The 20,348-nt window shown below is 37.0% G+C and overlaps 1 protein-coding gene and 1 non-coding gene across 4 annotated transcripts; one reads left to right on the forward strand and one right to left on the reverse strand.

Annotated features, from left to right (window-relative positions):
- The first annotated feature begins 1,963 nt into the window (after positions 1-1,963).
- On the forward strand, positions 1,964-10,484 carry wnt11f2 (wnt 11, family member 2). Of its 3 annotated transcripts, none has more exons than XM_009301682.5 (5): positions 1,964-2,673; positions 4,713-4,948; positions 6,208-6,485; positions 6,810-7,102; positions 9,313-10,482. In XM_009301682.5, the coding sequence occupies exons 1-5, from the start codon at positions 2,594-2,596 to the stop codon at positions 9,485-9,487; spliced, it is 1,062 nt and encodes a 353-aa protein (XP_009299957.1). In that variant the 5' UTR covers positions 1,964-2,593; the 3' UTR covers positions 9,488-10,482. The 3 variants fall into 3 exon arrangements, 2 of the variants coding, with proteins under 2 accessions (XP_009299957.1, NP_001138276.1); XR_012406101.1 differs by lacking the exon at positions 1,964-2,673 and adding an exon at positions 3,950-4,124 and having other exon boundaries at positions 6,810-8,707; positions 8,776-10,482; NM_001144804.1 differs by lacking the exon at positions 1,964-2,673 and adding an exon at positions 3,972-4,124 and having other exon boundaries at positions 9,313-10,484.
- Positions 2,952-3,023, reverse strand: trnap-agg (transfer RNA proline (anticodon AGG)). The gene has a single exon. It is a non-coding gene; the product is annotated as a tRNA-Pro (tRNA).
- Positions 10,485-20,348: the final 9,864 nt, after the last annotated feature.

Genomic DNA, 20,348 nt, shown 5'->3' on the forward strand with positions numbered 1-20,348 from the left:
TGAACAACCTCAAGACATGGGCGATTTATAAATGCAGCAAGCTGTTTGAAAAGCAATAAAAGTGTCCAAAAAGATGTCCAAAATCTTTACACGCACTGATCCAGAGACTGTTCAGATGCATGTCACTGATGAGAAGAAGATGGATGTTTATTGTATGTTGACCGAAATGGTCTTAAACACCCAGCAGGCACAAGACGTCTTCATGACATCAGATTGACGTTGTACCCCAATGTCGTGGGGACATCGGGTTGACATCAAAAGCAACATCAGGCATCAAAATAACCCAACATCAAAATAATGTACATTGACTAGCCTTTTTGGTCACCTGACCTCCTAAATCTAACCTAATTAACGCCTTATGACGTTGTGTGCTTGCTGGGCTATAACTAAATGAAGTACAGAATGTTACATTCACACACATCCACAAATTACATGTAAAGGCATCAGCTTTTTACAGCGTGATACTCACTACTCACTACACTTGAGTACTGTAGAAACTTTTTACTCATACTTTGAGTAATCATTACAACAGATACTTTTACTGTACTTGCACCACATTTTTAGGGAAGTAATGGCGCTTGAGTTGATTTTTCAGTACTCTTTCCACCACTGTGTGACAATAGAATATATTTTTAGTCAAAAGAATAAAAGAGAATCAAAAATGAGGCTTAATTCATTGAATTAAATTTAATTTGATTGCATTTTAAAAAGTAGTGTAACTACATGGAACAGGATTACTTTCTTCAAATCATACTGTTGTATCTGTAATGTGAACTTAGAGAGCATTACTTGCACTGACTTGTCAGTTTCCATGTTTGCGAAGTAAATAAATAATCAGTGGTGGAAAGAGTACTGACAAATTGTCCTCAATTAAAAGTACCATTACTTGCCTAAAAATGTAGTGCGAGTAGAGTAAAAGTATTTGTTGTAAAGATTACACAGAGTAAAAAGTAGCCCTTCCAAAGTACTCAAGAGTAGTGAGCAGTGAGTGCATGTGTGTGTGTGTAAACGTAACATTCTGTAGTGCATTTAGTGATTGTTTAAGGTCATTTGTTGATTTCAGACAACATACAACAGACATCCTTCATCTTTTCATCATTGACATGTTGTTTAAACAGTCTCTGGGTCATTGCGTTGACGTGTAATGATTTTGTGTCTTGAGGTTGTTCTGTATGATGCGATTTGATTGGATGGCAATCACAGAACTAAATATTTTACTTCTAGTACTCTACTTCTTCTCTACTAGACAAACCCTATAGACGAGAAAAATAGTTTAGTAGTGACTGCAGATTGAAGGAAAACAGTGGACTGAAAGTACCGATACAGCACTAAAAATGTACTGATGTGGTGAAAGTACTAGTGAACATTTTGAAAACTACTTAGAAAGTATTCTTGAGAAAAACTACTCAATAACAGTATTTTAATTATTTGTACTTTGTTACTTTACACCACATAAATGCATAAATAATCCAAGACTGTATTTGCCCCTCCAATAATTAAATTTCCCACTCCATGACTCCAAAATTTCAACCAAAATAGGGCCAGCGGGCCAAAGTTGGCCCATGGTAACCTTTGATTTGGCCATACCATCTGAAAAGAGAGGGAGAAGGATGGGGAGGTGGTTGGGGCGAATGTCTTTGACAGTAATCGTCATTCCGGATTAACATTAACTTTTGTTTCTTTGTTTTATTACTGAGGTACAAAATAACCAACTGAAATGAATCAGACTTTAAACATATAAATGGTGTCACTTGACAGATGCACAAGACATCTGCGAGCAAATTGAAGGCTACGTTCACACTGCAGGCAAACGTGGCACGAATCTGATTTTTTCCCCCTCATGTGACTCAGCTGATGACAGTGTGAACAGCCCAAACCGCATAGAATCTGATCTTTTCAGGTCAGATCTAAAGTAAGCTTGATTCAGCATTATTGTCATAATTTAGTTTATGTTTTACTGTAAAAAAAAATAATCTTAAATGTTAAAAATGTTACTGCATTATATGATTTAGAGCAACGTTTTCTAGTTATTTTTAAATATTACCAAAAGTATTATTAGAAAATTAGCCCAAATTTAATACAGTTTAGTATTTATTCAGCCCACACCCCTCAAAGTTTGGGCACCCCTGGTCTCAACTATATATAGTGCTGGGATTGTAGAGTCACTGAGGTTCAACAAAGGGTCAAACGAAACGGAAAACATCCCTGTGGCCTTCAGCCTCTCTCACATAAACTCACCACAGAAAAGAACCACACGCGTGTTTGTGATTATATCACAAGCCTGTTTAGTTTATTATTCGATACGGCGAAGTCGCGTATTTTTACAGCACAACGTGCTAACAAAACCTGCTGATTACGCCTCTGAATACGGCAGGATTTGTTGATCGGATTAGGAGCCTGGGGGGCATTTGTGTTATTCTCACTCCATTAAGGAGAACTGGTTTGTTTGATCTTAATCCGGACTAATTCGTCCACAACATGCCAAACAATAAAATTCCAGTTGGCAGTTTCGGCCACTGATGGCCCATTGCTAGATCAATCAGCAGCCTCTTCTGGATGGAGGTTTGTCCTGACACATTTCTGCAGTTTGTATATGCGAGGACGAGCGGAATCAAAGAGACGCTTTTCTCGCCTTTGCGTGGAGTGTCCGAGCTGCGCGATCTGCTCTCAGAGGTGAGGGATATGTTATTTCTGATTGTCTCGGTGATGATGAGTATGACCGCTCGAGAAGCTGTGAACATTCACACCTATGTGCTGATCAGACGAGAGTGATTAGCACTGGCAGGACTGTCTGTGCTCCGCCTTTCACGCGGGCTCCTCTGCACTCCGCCGCTGCTGCACGTTCAGCTCAGCGCAATAAACATCCAACTCAGATGACAGTGTTACTTAGTTTTATGCGTGTTAACTCCACCATAAACAACTATTGGCTCTCTTTATTGAATAAAAAGTTTGGGCTCGTCCGGGATTTGAACCCGGGACCTCTCGCACCCTAAGCGAGAATCATACCCCTAGACCAACGAGCCGACGTGTTGGTTTGCCGTCTTTTTTCACTTAACATTATGACGGTAGCGTACAATGGTGATACATAAAACATAAAAGAACTGAAATATGAGGTTTCGATTTACTTTATATTGTGTATTTTTTTATTATACTATATATATATACTGTTTTTCTTTCTCACCACTCAGTAACCCAAAAAAGAAAACACGGCGACGTGTTACAAGAGCTGTAAGGTTTATTTTTATTTTTTTAATGCTAATTCTCTGATGATTGACATGTGATGGTCTCAGCAGCAGCAGCTCCTGCACGTCAGCAGTGGCCTACCGCTGTTTAAGATGTTTGCGCTTGTAGGCTTGAGGAACGAGAAATCCGCCTTATCTGCTGGGAAAAGCCGAATCAAACAGATTTCAATGTAAATGAACGGGTTGCTGATCCCGTTTGGACAGAAATCTTCAAAAGATTTAAAGCCCAATTGTTTCCTCTGGGAAGGCGAACACCCTGAAAAGCTGAGCTTTCCAGATGATAATGGCTTTTCTTACACTTAACCTCGTCAAATCGGTTAAAACGTTGTTTACTCACCAGGCCAGGCAAAATAACAACAACCCATTAACTCCAGCATGATAATTCATATATAAATGCATTGTTTGGGTGGTCGACTGACAAATGTGAGACATATCATATGTGTTTGATAACCAACACTTCACAGAGCCTTGATAATCTCTCATTTGCAGATTTGGCATATGTTGTTTGTTTAAGTGGCGTGACCGCACGATATGGCTCATTTTGTTCTTTTTCAGTATGTTTCCCCTGCCTAAATGAACTGTAGTAAATAGTTGCTAATCTTTCCGCGCGCTTGTTGAATCTGAATGTGGCCCCGCCCACCCGCGGAGGGGGCGGGTCGAGCCTCATAGCTGAACTATGAAAGAGAGAGAGAGACCCACAGTTACTCGGACACACACCAACCTGAGCATTCAGACAGTCCGTGGTGTATCTTGACCGTTGTGGAAAAACTTCACTGGAGTTTCTAAACAGCAAAAGAGCGACATGACAGAATACAGGAACTTTCTTCTGCTTTTCATCACGTCACTGAGCGTCATTTATCCATGCACAGGAATATCATGGCTGTAAGTATTAATTATTTGTTTATAAAACACTCTATATAAAATCCACAATGGCTTTAATACAAAAATGTATTATACCATGGTTGAGCTACACTAACCACAGGAAATCCGTATTTGTAATAATTCTGTGGTTAATTGTAATCACACGGTTACTTCACCTGTGGGACCTATACTTACTAAATAAAACGAAAATAAACGTTTATTTTCATAAGTGATATAGGCCCATGAGATGGATTACCTGGGTTTGTGTTATTTGATAGCCTGTTTGTTTTATATTCCAGCATAGGCTGTGTGTAAAACTCTCACTGCGCTAAATGATTCAAGAACCGAATCAAATACTTTAAGCGAGTTTATATGAACCACCTCATTTAAATCTACTGTACAGTTGACGAATTTGAGCCTGTGGTTTCTCTCAAAGTATTCCTCTTTTTGTATTCAGCATTACAACAAATGATAAGATGTCATTGTTTTGTTGAACTCGCTAGTAATCTGGTCAATTACCTTGTTGAAAACACGTCGAGAGATAGCGCAATCCAATAAAGCCAGACGAGATAAATCGATATGTCTCATTGAGCTTGTTTGTATTTGCAGTGGTTTGACGATAAACGGGAGCTCGGTGGGCTGGAATCAGACGCACCACTGTAAACTTCTGGACGGGCTCGTTCCCGATCAGCAGCAGCTCTGCAAGCGCAACCTCGAGCTCATGCACAGCATTGTACGCGCGGCCAGACTCACCAAGAGCGCGTGCACGAGCTCCTTCAGTGATATGCGCTGGAACTGCTCGTCCATCGAGAGCGCGCCACACTTCACCCCTGACCTGGCCAAAGGTAAACTTACTTTTAATTTGCCATTGCACACTTTCTCAGTTAGACAGAATAACCATGTTTGTCTTGTGTTTATCTATGTATACAAACGATCACATTTTAACCAATAAAGGGATAGTAGATACAGAAAAAGAAAATGCTCTCATCATGTTCTGGCCCTCCATTGTTCTGCACATATTTGAGTTTTTTTAAAGAATAGAAAAAAGATGTTTTTGGGGAAAAGTGGTAGAGCCCTACATTTAAGCCCGATGGGGCCCGACTTTTTAATGCCCCTAAGGCCAGGCTTCAGGTCAATTTTCACATCATAGCTAGCATGCATATCAGGCTTCAGACCTGCTTTAGAAAAAACTTCAAAAATTTTCCAAAAAAAAACAATGAGATTCAATGTGTGCAGCCTGGAAGCACCTTTGATGCCTTGTGCATAGAGATTTCCAGCCACATGCAATAGAGAACAAGAGAGAAATTGCCAATGGCGAACTTAAAACTGTGAAAAAATGAAAGGCAAACCTCTGGTCAACTTTTCAAATAGTGACAACTTTAGATGATGAACCAACTGGTTATGCACAACTTGTAAATTGACTAAACTTACTGTGGACCACACACTGATTGGATATCGATGTCAATTAAAAACTAAAACTTACATTTAAAAAAACAAACAAAAAAAAACTCCAAACATTTCCCGAAATCATGCTGATTAAAAAAACTAAACGAAAACACATCAAGTTTCTATTAAATACAAATCTGGTCTATTTTAGTGGCTGTTACTGTATAAACTGTTTGGCGAGAAAAGAGGCGGGCTTTGGGTCGGACTCGGGCCAAAATTTTTGATAAGCGTTTAGACAAGGGCTGGCTTTGATTTAAGGCCTGTGCACGGCTCCAAAAAGTAGAAACTGCTAGCCATTGACTTCCATAGTATTTTTCTACTATGAATTTCAATAGTTAACAACTGATTTCCAACATTTTTCTAATTATCTTCTTTTCTGTTTAATGGAAAAGCAAAATGCATTTTAGTATAATTTTAGTATTTGGGTGATTCCATTAGGACAGATGTGAACAAACAAATAAAAAGGAAAAATACCAGCAGAGTCCAACAGCATCAGGTTTTATTGTTATCATTATAACAATTAAAAAGTACAAAACCATTAGAATGTTTGTGATGGTTTCCAATAGGTTTTTTTTAAGCATGGGAGTATCATCTGTTTGTGTTCAGCTTTTAGATGTATGATAGAAACTGATGATCTAACAGTGTGGTCTCTGTGCAGGGACCCGTGAGGCAGCGTTTGTGTTTTCTCTGGCTGCTGCGGTGGTCAGTCATGCCATAGCTCGTGCCTGTGCATCTGGAGACCTGCCCAGCTGTTCCTGTGCTGCAATGCCGTCAGAGCAGGCGGCTCCTGATTTCCGCTGGGGTGGATGTGGAGATAACCTTCGCTACGGCCTACAGATGGGCTCCGCTTTCTCAGATGCACCAATAAGGAACCGGCGCTCGGGCCCACAGGCCTTTAGACTCATGCAGCTTCACAACAATGCTGTTGGCAGACAGGTAAAGCCTCAACCACATGCTGGATTTCCACAGAAGACTGGCATCATTCACTGTAGACATAGCAGGGTTCCATTCAATTCATTCAGGTTGTCTCAACACAAATCTATTAGGTGACTTAACAATCTGAGTAGATTGAACATAAAACAATCGTTGTCCCAAACATAAAACAACAAGTTGTCCCAAAAAATCTTAAGAGTTGTGTTGATTAAGCTCATTTTACATAAGTAGCATGAACAGGTCACAGTAAATTAATAATGAAAATAGTAATTATTTTTTTGAGTGTTTCGATCAGTATCATGAATCTGTGTGTTCGTGTTTGTAAAGGTGCTTATGGACTCTCTAGAGATGAAGTGCAAATGTCATGGCGTTTCTGGCTCATGCTCTGTAAAGACCTGTTGGAAGGGTCTTCAAGACATCAGCACCATCTCCGCCGACCTCAAGTCTAAATACCTGTCGGCCACCAAGGTGATTCCGCGTCAGATTGGCACACGCCGGCAGCTTGTGCCCCGAGAGATGGAGGTGAGGCCGGTTGGAGAGAATGAACTAGTCTACCTGGTCAGCTCACCGGATTACTGCACACAGAACGCCAAACAGGGGTCACTGGGGACCACAGACAGGTGAGATTGACACGCATCATCAATCAAGATTATTGATCACTGATGAGTTGAGAGGGAGCTATCAGTCTGTAATGAATGAGGGATTATCACTGATCCCACAGACGGGACAGAGCACAGGGTGAAAAGAGGCACATGAATGGAGTGGGTTAAACATTGTCAAGGCGCACAGGCATGAAAACTGATTCTTGAACACAAATGGCCTCAAATGTTGTTGTTTGACTTTTTGGCCAGTGTTAACGTACACCATCAGGGTCTTACAACAGGGTGTTCGTGGGGTCTTAAAAAGAATTAAAAGTTGATAAATCAATTATGAGAAAATGATTTCCCTTAAAAGGTATTAAGAAGTCTTGGTTGTGTTTTTTTTCGAGGTCTTAAATTTTGTTCGAGCGTTTCCAAAGTGTTTGACTCCAAAAAAGCATAAATACATTTATTTTCCTTTTAATATTAACAAGGGCATGCTCGGTCCGCAACCTGGCAGGAGCATATCTGGCCGAGCTTCTCCGTCCGGGTGATGTCACTTAATTTGTAACAAACGCCGGAAGGTGATGTGACGCTCTCCACATGTAGCAAAACCATAGAGCGAAAAAGACGGCAACTGTTTAGGTTAAAGGTTTGATACTGATTATAACTTGGCGATGATGTCTTAAAATATTCTGGGAAGGTCTTTCAAAAGTATAATAAGGTATTGAAATTGCTGCATATACCCTGTACAAAGTCATAAATTCAGTTATAATAAATTAAAGGACATAAAATGAATTGTCTTTTTTATTGACAGGTCTTAATAAGCTGGAGTTAAAATACAGCTTACTGTGATTGTTAAACTTCCAAGGTAGTTTAAAGGCTGTAATGTAAGCAACGTAAGGAATGGAGTATAATTTCATAAAACATTTTTGGTTTTGTTCAAATTTGTATTTAATCTGGGTTTAGTAGACTTCTTTAAACATTTAATATAAAGACGTAGAGAAAAAATTAAATACCACAAAAAAATAAAAATAAATGGTAACCCTTTAGTTTAAGTATGAATTCCCACTAATAACTACTGGCTTACTACCTGAATATTATTCAGACATTGGCTGTTTATTAGTATTTTTAAAGTAAGATCTTAATCTACATCCTATACCTAAACCTAACTACTACCTTACCAACTATTAATTTGCAGAAAATTAATAGTTTCTTCAGCTAAAAGTCTCCCTAAAAACACAATGAAACGCAATCCAAAATTCACGTAAACACCTGTAATAAACACATTTTCCTTGGCTTAGTCTCTCTCTTTCAGAGGTTGCCACATTGGAATGAACCACCTATTTATTCATTCATGCATTCATTTTCCTTTGGCTTAGCCTTTGACTTTCACAGTATTTTTTCTACTAATTCATTTTCTTTTCAGCTTAGTCCCTTTATTAATCAGGGGTCACCATAGGGGAATGAACCACCAACTTATTTAGCATTTGTTTTACAATGCGGATGCCCTTCCAGCTGCAACCCAGTACTGCGAAACAACCATACACACTCATTCACACACATACACTACAGCCAATTTAGTCAATTCACCTTTTGCCCGTCTTTAGAGTGTGGGGGATACTAGAGCACCAGGGGGAAACCCATGTGAACACGGGGAGAACATGCAAACTCCACACAGAAATGCCAAATGACCCAGCCGAGGTTAGAACCAGCAACTTTCTTGCTGTGAGGCGACAGTGCTAACCACTGAGCCACCATGTCGTCTAAAACGCCTATTTATTTTTTATCTAAGGATTTTTTACAAATATTACAGGTATTCCTCTACTTCGGTTAAACATTATTAATTTAATTTGTGTAAAAGCCACCTGAACCAGAAGTTGCTGAGACTTTTATTTCAGTATGTTGATGCACTTTCAAGTGAAACAGAATATTGAGTAGGGGACGAGGCTTTCTTTTTTCACATCATTCTCTTATGATTAACTAACAGTGAGAGGGGCGTTGTTAGGAATATTGTGGCTGAAGCCATCAATTGTCAACAGAAAAGGAACGCCACTCCACAACATGAGGGCTAATGTTCAGAATTTGATTAAAGATTACCAACGTAGGCAACGTTTTTTTATGTGGATTAACTAATTTAATGGATGAGTTGTTAATGTGTGCAAGCAGAATAAACATTGTAAATTTGATTTCACGCAGACTTTCAATGCCATGATTACATGTAAATAATTGTCTATCGCTCTTATCTGCAGGCAGTGTAACAAGACGGCGAGCGGCAGTGAGAGCTGTGGGCTGATGTGTTGTGGACGGGGTTATAATGCCTACACAGAGGTGCTGGTGGAGCGCTGCCAGTGTAAATACCACTGGTGCTGTTACGTGTCCTGCAAAACCTGCAAGCGCACCGTCGAGAGATACGTCTGCAAGTGACAGACCGTCTTCACCAATAGACCTTGTGTGACCCTTTTTTTTTAGAGCCATAAGTGAGTGGATAATCCTTTCCCAGGCAGGAAAGTGGAGAAAGAAGAGCCGGAGTTGAGGAATATGGGATGGTGAAAGAGTTAATGAATGGCTGTAGACAAAGAACCCTGCAGTGAGACCCTTCAGGCTCCCCACCGAAAACCAGAGATAAGTAGAGGCAAAACTCATCAACTCCGGCACTGAGGGGAAGAGACTGGGGGAAGGGACTGTGCTGGGAAGACACTTACTTTACTGTGGTAAAACTTCACGCGTTGATGGCCTGCCCGGATCGGTTTTGTTTTGGTCAGATGAATTTCACGAGCTGGACGTGATGGACATCAGATTAGTTCGGTTGACGTCAGATGTTCTCTGCACTCAGTATTGATTTATGAAAGGTTGACGACACTATTTTTATAGTAAAGTAACTTACAGCAATAGGACAAACGAGACTGCTTGGAAATTAACAACTTCTAGTTGTGTGTTTGAGTAAAAAATAGTTTTGTTTTGCAAAATACTGATGATTTTGTAGTCATTCAGAGCAGAAAATGATTATGATATTTTAAATTGTTTTAAATAACAAAAAAAAATGCCATGTGTATGTTAATTTTTCCAATATTTTAATTTCAGATAAGTCATTACAGTGGAATACCCTGGATTTGTAGACACTTTGTTATTCTGACCAGTTGTCATTTAGAGAGAGAAAAAAACACTGTAAATGACCATATTTAATTTCTCAAATTACAGAATAATTTTGATATTAACATTTTACTCAAGCACATAAATAGAAAAAAAAACTGTTTGAAAAACATTTTTCCATAGCTATTTTTGTGATGTCTATTAATATTTTCATTGCATTCATAAAAAGAAAAATGAAAGCCATGCATTTCAGCCTGAAAAAAAACTTGTACATTGTCTGTAAAAAATGAAAATTTGTATTTATTTTATTAAAATATTTAATGCAAAAATACATTTTTGGGTCATTTTTTAATCCTTTGCATCACGTTGCTCTTATTATGTGACTACATTTTTTCTTTAGGGCAGAAAAGATATTCTGAAACCAAGCCGCACCCATTGACCTTCATTGTATGCACAAAAAAGACAGTTCTCAAAATATCTTTTGTGTTCCACAGAAGAAAGAGACGTTTATTTTTGCATCAAATATCCCGTGAAAATCTTTCTTCCGCTCTATCTAAGTGACTTGGAGAAGGTTTACATTGAAGACAATCTCTCATCAGCATTTTATAACAGCTCTGCATCTGATGGGTAGTGTTTTGTCTGATCTCTCATCAACATTCCTTCACATCAAAGACATTTTCAGGATATCAGCGCTATATAGAAAGATTGAAAAGTCAGATAGTAAGCATTCAACAGGAGAAATAGACAGAGGGCTAACCTGATCCACAGTTCCTTTTGTCCTGCGCTTTGCCTGATTTTTATCTCACCATTGTCACACAAAGACAAAGACACACACACACAGACTCTGGGCTCTTTGCAGGAACCGGGATGAGCCTCAGAGGGGGTTTAGCTTTGCTCAGTGGCTTATAGTTAATATAATTTACATTATATGCAGCAAAGATACTTGCTGATTAAAAAAAACACTGGCATGCTAAATATTAGTAGTTATTTTCCATATACAAAATTTCAGACAAATGACATTTGCTGTTTGTTCAAACTACTTGTATAAAAAAAGCTGAAACAACACATTGCTTATTTATTTATTTATTATATTTAAACTTTTAAACAGGAACACATTAAAAGATAATCTGGCCTGTTTTCTCAGCAGGTTTCTGCTCTGCAGAACATAAAAACATACAGACACCCTAAACATATCATCTATAAACACATGAGAACAGTACAAACAATCACCAAACATACAGAATACAGAGTAACAGGCTACTGTCTCAGTGGCTACAGTGATAGTTGGACCATCAGATGATGAGCATTGGATTTTTTTTTAAAAAGTCTCAGTGTTAGTATTGTTTATAGATGGTGTGGGATCTCATTCCAGGCTTTGGTGAATACATAAAGGAAGAGAAAAAGAAATCATGAGATCTTAAGATTTTTTTATGTTCAATTTACTTAAATGTGTAAAAAAAAAAAAAAAAAAACTTATTTTTTGTTGTTGTTGTCCATGCACTGTAAAAAAAACTTTAATTAAATGTTAAAAAATATATATATAAAAGTTAGGTGGACATATTTTTGAGGTAAAGTTTGAGTTAAATTTCCTCATAAAAAGGGTTTAACTGCATGTTTGGACCTGTTTGTTCAATGAAAGTAAAAAGTCAGTTGAGAAGACTTTTGAATTTTCACTTCTACAATTAAGCGTTTACCGTTGTAAGAAAAAAAAAGAAAAGAAAAAAGTCGACTTAAAATGTTAAAGCAAGCAACTGCAAAGAAACTTCAGTGGTTGTGCCAAATTTTTCCATAAAGTATCCTTGACTTAAAACAGCCTTTTTAGTCAACTTATAGTCAACAAAATAATTTGGCACAACTTCAACCACTGAAGCTTAATAAACTCAAAGTTTCTTTGCAGCCGGTTGCTAACTTAACTCAACTTATTTATTTTTTTTACTGTGTGAACACAATTTGATTGTGTGGGACCCAGCATTTTTTACTATGCAACATTGTACACCCAAAAATGAAAATTCTCTCATCATTCACTCATCCTCCAGTTTCTGTCTTCTCATAATTTTGAAGAATGACGTAACCTGGTAGCCACTGACTTTCATCATATTTTTTTCATCCTACTACAGATGTGCTTTTTCAACCTTTTTGTAAAATATCTTCTTGTACGTTCAATAGATAAAAGGAATTTATAAAGGTTTTGAGCTAATTTAGATGGAGTGAGTGGTGAGTATTATTTTTTTTTATTTGAACTATCATGACTTGGATGAAGCACAATAACTTTATTGGTTTACAATGTTAAAAATGCTGTCTTCCACACATTACATTTTTGTTGGGATAACTTGAAGGAATTAAGTTACCATATACATTTTTACAAATTTAAGTAGATCGAACATAAAACAATTAACTTGCCTCAAATAAACTGAAGAATTGTGTTGTTTCAGCTCATTTATTTTAAATAAGCAGATCAAACAAACAAAAAATAACCTTTTATGAGTGTAAATATCACACTTGCACTATGGTATACTAAAGGGCTTTACATAAACAAGAAGACTAAAATAATCATAACATAATAACACAATAAGTATAATAAAAACAATGAATGATAATTTAAATGATTAAAAATAGATGCAGGTTTTAAAGAAATAATAGAAAAAGAAATAAAGACACAAATAGTGCAAAAACCAATAGTACAAATCCGTCGAACGTAGCTCAGTGCTCATTCAGTAAAGGCACATCTAAACAGATGTGTTTCAGTCTTGATTTGAACATGCCTAATGTTGGAGCACATCTGATCATTTCTGAAAGCTGATTCCAGCAGCGGGTGGTGTTGTAGCTGAAAGAAGTTCACCGTGCTTTGACTGAACTCGTCATTCATTTATTTTATTATCAGCTTAGTCTCTTTATTAATCAGGGGGCTAACTTATCCAGCATATGTTTTACACAGCGGATGCCCTTCCAGCTGCAACCCACCACTGGGAATGACTGAACTCTTGTCAATTCTAATTTACTTAACACTATAATGATCTGAGTAATCTGCTAGATTTGTATAAGGTGAGCATACCTGAAATGTATTGAGGTCCTATAGGCCATTTAGTGATTTATAAACAAGTAATAATACTTAAAAATCTGTTCTGAATGTAACTGGGACATGTGTAAAGAACTGAGGGCTGGTGCTCTAACTTATGGTTCTGAATCCCGACACCAGAATCCTGAGTTGTTTATCATCCACAAACAGTGAGGAACAGCAGACTGTAGACATGCCAGATGCTCTTGATAGCTCAGCGATAAAGGAATGTAATGGAGCTTCTTACTCCGTCTAAAAATATTCTTGCTAAACGCAATGATTCCCTCTCTTTCTCTGTTGACTGTGCACCTGGTGTGAGTCTCTGTGGAATGCAGCTCTCCATTTAACCCATGCCCATGTATTGTTTACCGAGAGCATAACACCACACTCTCACACAATGAGTATTTACACACACAGTCTGAGGAAGAGTTTATTAGTGCTTAGCTGTTTGCAGAGGGACTGTTTAGGAAAACAGATGCAGGTCAGTCCCGTCGATCTCTGCTGACAGACTCATCCTAAGCTCATTTGTTTTTCTGTCACAGTGGGAATTTTACAGTGACTTCTGTTTTTAAACTGAGTTATTTTCGGTCTTGTAATGCTTATCAATTTTCCTTGTGTCAATTATCTTTACAGTCTTCAGGTTTTACTATGAACCTGATACAATTTCTACCTGACTGACAAAATTGATTTTCTTGACTTTTCAGGTCAAGCAAATACATTGCACTTACAAAATAAGGCTTCCTTATACTATATCAGCCTTAATATTTATTTAAAACCCCAAACAAAAATATATAATACATGTGCTTTGCATATTTACAGATAAAGATGTTGGCTGAATCTTATTTTTAATGCTTTTTGCTTTATAATAATAATAATAAGCTTAATAATGGAAAAAAAACCTTCTCGGTTTTCTAAGACTAAAAATATAGTTTTTCCTTCTTTTCCAAAAATTAGCATGTTACACAAATATATGTTACATGAAGATATTCTGTACATTTTATAATGTAAATATATTTATTTATTTTCCTTCCTTTCCTTGGTCTATATTTCAGAGGTAATGACAACAGAATGAATCACAAACTATTACAGCATATGTATTACACAGCGAATGCCCTTCCAGCCACAACCCAGTACTGGAAAACACTCACATTTATACACACACTATGGCCAGTTTAGCTTATTCAATTCACCTTTACCAAATGTCTTTGGACTGTGGGGGAAACCGGAGCACCCGGAGGAAATCCACATGAACATGGGGAGAACATGCAAACTCCACAAAGAAATGCCAACTGGTAAAATAAATATGTATAAAAACTCAAATTTAATTAGTAATTAAGCACTAAACAGCACTTCATTTGTGCAACTTGAAAGGGGATTTTCTCAATATTTTGAACCCTCAGATTTTTAGATTTTCATGTATCTTAGCCAAATATTGTTTTATCCTAACAACATCTAGGGAAAATTATTTATTCAGATTTTAGATATAAATGTCAATATTCCAAAATGTACAATTTATGACTGGTTTTGTTGTCTAAAGTCACATTTCGCTTTCTAAATATTAATTCCTTTCAAGGATGTTCTTTGTATTGTTTTTGTCATAAGAACCTCTGTCACCTTGCAACAGAATTCTGGCTCAGTTTTAAGCCCTTTAAAAATGTTGGTCTCAGCTAGTAAAAATAAAACCATATGCATGTTATAAAAATAAATGCTGCATACACAGCATAGCATTGTTTTAAATCATAGGTCTCAAACTCGATTCCTGGAGGATCGCTGCTCTGCACAGTTCTGCTCCAACCCAGAAACACCGCTGATCTCTCTAATGAAGGTGTTCAGGACTCTTTTGAACACCTCAATTATTTGGATCAGCTGTGTTTAATAGGGTTGGAGCAAAACAGAGCTGCAGCCCTCCGGGAATCGAGTTAGAGACCCATGATTTAAATGTTTGCTCGTCATAAATGACAGATTGTGAACTTATCCTTACACCAACAGGTTCACCATCTGTAGGTTCATTGCTACAAATGGAGTGTGAACGCTCAGCAAACCAAGTCCAAATAAACCCAGAGAACTGAACAAGTGTGAACACAGCCTGGCTCCAGCTCTAGATGTGCATTCCAGTCATTTTGGAAAGGTCGTATTTTAAGTTAAAAACAAATGAGTGCATAAATTATTTATTCAAGTGATAATCATGAGTAGGAAACTTGGAATTTGTGTGGCATGGTGGCTGAGTGGTTAGCACTGGTTGCCTCGCAGCAAGAAGGTTGCTGGTTAGAGTCCCGGCTGGGTCAATTGATATTTCTGTGTGGAGTTTGCATGTTCTCCCCGTGTTCGCGTGGGTTTCCTCCAGGTGTTCCGGTTTTCCCCAGTCCAAAGACATGGGCTAGGTGAACTGAATAAGCTAAATTGGCTGTAGTGTATGTGTGTGAATGAGAGAATGTATGGGTGTTTTCCAGTACTGGGTTGCACCTGGAAGGACATCCACTGTGTAAAACATGTTTCAAAATGTTCCAGAAAACATTTAAGATGCAATGACTAAAGCATGTGTATGGATAGTAAATAATATAATTCATGAAGATTCAGCACTTTCACGAACTGATTTCAAAAATGTGACCCTAGACCACAAAACCAGTTAAATGGATATTTTCTAATGAATAAATTTGTTTAATTGCCCTTCATACAAGCCTGTCCTGGTCCTTAATGGGCCCCCTTAGGGCTAGCATTAGGGCTCCCAGCAGGCTGCCAGTGCAGGGGCGTTGAAAGTTTGCAAACTGGTAAAACATTGGTCATTAGTGCAGGACCCACATGGACAACCCTTACCTAGCCACAGGATGCCCTCAATAGGCCCACAAACCAATTCTACTTGTTTACTGCTGGTGTCCCAGTGGTTTGTTAGCATGAAAATCAGGAATCTTAGGGTTAAAAAAAAAATAAATATTGAAAAAAAGTCTTTAAAATGTATAGTATTTATTTTTAGGGCTAACGGGTTAGGCCATAAAAATAAAGTTAACCTGTCATAAAAACAGTGGAAGTTCATACAATGTCCTCATAAAGACACCTTAACAGGAAATGTACTCACTATAGAAACAAACGTGTGTGTGTGTGTGTGGCACCTGTCAGTTCTGACCCCATAATGCTGGTGTTGCAATGACAAAGCAAAGGGCACGGATGGCTGTAAATCCTTTTCCTTAAACGAACACAAACTCACACACACACTGTGAATAGATCTGCAAGTGGCCCTAAATATGTGAAGAATCAACAACCTCCTGACAAAAGAGGAATCAGTAAAGCTTCATGGAGGCGACAGTAAGAAAAGCGGTTGTGCACGTTGATATATGTGCGGTTGTGTGAGTTCTCTTCAGCTCATTAGGGTCTCCCGCTGTTTATTTGAATGAACTCGGCCTCTGCGGGTTGTTTTTCAGCAGGGTGACAGCTGATGCATGTTCTATGTTTCAAGGGTAGAGATCAGGGTTAAAGGTCATGACCAGGTTAGGATTTTAGTCTTCCACCATGAGGGGAGGTTTCTTTTTGTGGCCAGAGTGACAAAAAAGTGAGTGATTAAAAAAAACTATGTTTGTCTCACACATGTGAGAGTACAGAATCATCTCACACCTGCTCAAAGACTTTGAGCTGCAGACATAGAACCTGAGGTTAAGAGCGTCACATAAAAAAAAATACTGGATCCGCATCAATGAGTTGAATAAACACATTCACCTCAGTCTGGAGAGAGTTCTTGTCTATCACGCTAACGGCTCTTGGTTTCTTGAAGGAACACTCCACTTTTTTTAAAAAATAGGCTCATTTTACATTTCTGCAAGAGTTAAACAGCTGAGTTTTACCATTTTAAATTCATTCAGTCAATCTCTGGGTCTGGCAGAAGCACTTTTAGCTTAGTTTAGCATAACTCATCAAATCAAATTAAAATACTAGTTTTTTGCTCAGAAATGTAAAAAAAAGGTTTTGATCACTTTACTATGTACTCAAACCTATGGAAAATGAAAAGTAGCTTTTTTTCAAGGTCAATATGGAACTATACTCTTATTTTAACATAATAATCAAGGAACTTTGCTGGGGCACTGATAATACATTGTGCTGTAGTAACTAGATGGGGACTATTTTCAGGTGCTGCATAATATTGTGCCTGTCGCAGCCATGGTATGGCACCAAAGTCCCTTGCTTATTATGCCAGAGTACAATTCCTAGGCATTTCAGCTTATATAGTAACTTTCCATCAGTCTTAGTACACAATGTACCTATCAATCTTTAAATAGGGAAATTATTGAAACTGTTTTTTTTTTTTTTTTTTTAGGTTTTTGAGAAAGATGCTAATGGTCTAATCAATTGGATGATATATGCTAAGATAAGCTAAAAATGCTAGCTCCAGAGTCCAGACCAAGAGATCAGCTGAATGAATTAAAATGGTAAAACTCAACTGTTTAACTCTAGGGAACTTGTGAAATGGGGTATATGCTCACAGATTTTCAATTTCAGTCAGCCAGCCTCAGCGCTGTTAAAAAAATTGCCACATTTAAGATTCGATTTCTTTAAAAATCAGCGCTCTTCACTGCCTGTTAGATATACAATATGAAGTGGATCTCAGACCGCATTAGCATCAGCAGCATTAGCCTGCTGGTACTGAGCACAAGCGGTTACAAACTCTTTTATTTTGTTTTAGGCCTGAACAACTAAATGAATGCTTAAGTCTATTTAACTGAACGTATTGTAATTACATTACATCATCCATGCTGTAAAAACAACTTTGTTAAATTTAAAATAGTCACATAAAGCTTTTACAGGAAGTTTATCATTGGCTGAAAAACACTGGCTGCATAGCCCATTAGCCTCTTTAAAAAACTGTAGTATTCCTTTAACAGCTAATCATACCATCAGTTTCCATTTTGTCCTAAAAGAGGCTTAGTAAGAGTTAAGACAGCCCTGAACACTGCTATGATGTTTATTTGTCCCAGCCACAGTTAATTATTCGGTTAAACACATCCAGACTTTTTTACTAAAGGCAAAATCATTAATTTCAGTCAAACGTGCTGTTGCCTTCATCCACTCACACAAACAAATAATCCAGCACACAGAGCACAGAGACAAATGCTTTCTGAATGCTAATGCTGTCACAGATCTGTGTTTATACTGGGTGTAAAGCTTTCAAAAATGCAAACTGAGCAGACCTGAGGGAGATCTGCTGTTTCTAGGTTCTTGCTTTTCTAACTTTGACTTTTTTTAAAGATAGAGATATGAATGGTCATGTTGACAGAAAAGGACCAGGAGTTTTACATGCAAAACAGTTTTATGTGTAAACTGAGATGCACAAAGCTTTCCCTGAGTATTTTCACTGTGTAAAGGGACCCTTTTGATAATTTCCAAAGGTAAAATATGTATTCATGGCGTGGGAAAAAAAAACTCTGTAGAACAAGAGACTTTAGGGTGGGAAAGTGTTTTTAAGGTAAGTTGCTCATTTTATAGGATTGTAAGGCTTTTTGATTGCAGGACTATTTCTGTTTAAGTATATTTATACAGTTGAAGTCAGAATTATTAGCGCCCCTGAATTATTGACCCCCATGTTTATTTTTTTCCACAATTTCCGTTTAACGAAGAGCAGATTTTTTCAACACATTTCTAAACATAATAGTTTTACTAAACTAATTTCTAATAACTTATTTATTTTATCTTTGCCGTGATGACACTTCTATACAGCTTAAAGTGACATTTAAAGGCTTAACTAGGTTAATTAGGTTATCGAGGCAGGAGAGGGTAATTAGGCAAGTTATTGTTATCAAAAAAAGCTCAAAAGAGCTAATAATAAAAATAAAAACTGCTTTTAATTTAGCCAAAATAAAACAAATAAATCTTTCTCCAGAAGAAAAAATATTATCAGACATACTGTGAAAATGTTCTTGCTCTGTTTAACATCATCTGGGAAATATTTAAAAAGTAAAAAAAAAAATCATATACTACCGGTCAAAAGTTTGGGGTCAGTTTTTTTCCTTTTCTTTTTTTTTTTTTTAAAGAAAATTATTCTGTTCATCAAGGCACCCTTTATTAAATGTAAAAAAAAAGGTTACATTGTTAAATATTTATTAAAATGTGTAAATAACTGCCCTCTTGTTGTATGTCACTTCAAATTAAATTATTACACCAGACATAATTGTTTTATATTACTATTACCAATACCATCAATATTAATAAGAATAAATAATAATAACAATATGGATATACAAATTAGAGTGATTTCTGAAGGTTCAAACACATGTGCCATAGGTGAATTGGGTAAGCTTAATTGGCTCTAGTGTATGTGTGTGAATGAGTGTGTATGGGTGTTTCCCAGTTCTGGCTTGTAGCTGGAAGAGCATCCTGTGTAAAACATATGCTGGATAAGTTAGCAGTAGTGATGACAACTGATGAATAAAGGGATTAAGCCAAAAGAAAATTAGTGAATTAATTAATATATAAAGATAAGGCATTTGTTTTATATAAAGCGATGTAGTAATAATAATAATATTAATAATTAAATATTTTTAATTAATAAATAATCTTGTTTACATGCTCACAACAAGGGCAGGGTGCACTGGTGAACTTACATTAGACACTTTAGATGAGAATTCTAATATGTTTAATGATATTTAAAATTTTCAGGTGAAGAATTTAGTTTAGGGAGAGCTAACTTTCTAAACGGTTCATTGGCATCTTTAATTTCTTATATGGTAATAGAATATAAAAATACATTTTGAGATCACAAACTGCAAAAGAAGGCTTTTTCTATTATTTATTTACATTTTTTATTTTGTTTTAAGCCATGTGATAATAATTAGTATTAGATATTTAATTCAATCCAAAACTAGATTAAAAACCTTTTTAGTAAATACACACAATATATCAAATAACAGTATGATGCATGAGTGTGCTCCATTTAGGTGAGTGGGCTTGACAAGCCACACACTCCTGTCTTAATGCACCAGACATTTCGTTAGAAACACTTTAATGCTTTACATGTTTGTTTCTATGACTGCTATTTTCATTTATAGCCCGTCTTTTTTTGCATTGATATTTAATATCTCTTCTTTAAATACACTATGAACAGCAGCTAATTGTTTTCTTTGTTCTTGTTTGTTGTCTTCATCCTGAAGCCTCTAGATA

Source organism: Danio rerio, chromosome 5 (assembly GCF_049306965.1).
Source record: "Danio rerio strain Tuebingen ecotype United States chromosome 5, GRCz12tu, whole genome shotgun sequence".
In the NCBI taxonomy this organism is placed as follows: Eukaryota; Metazoa; Chordata; class Actinopteri; order Cypriniformes; family Danionidae; genus Danio; species Danio rerio.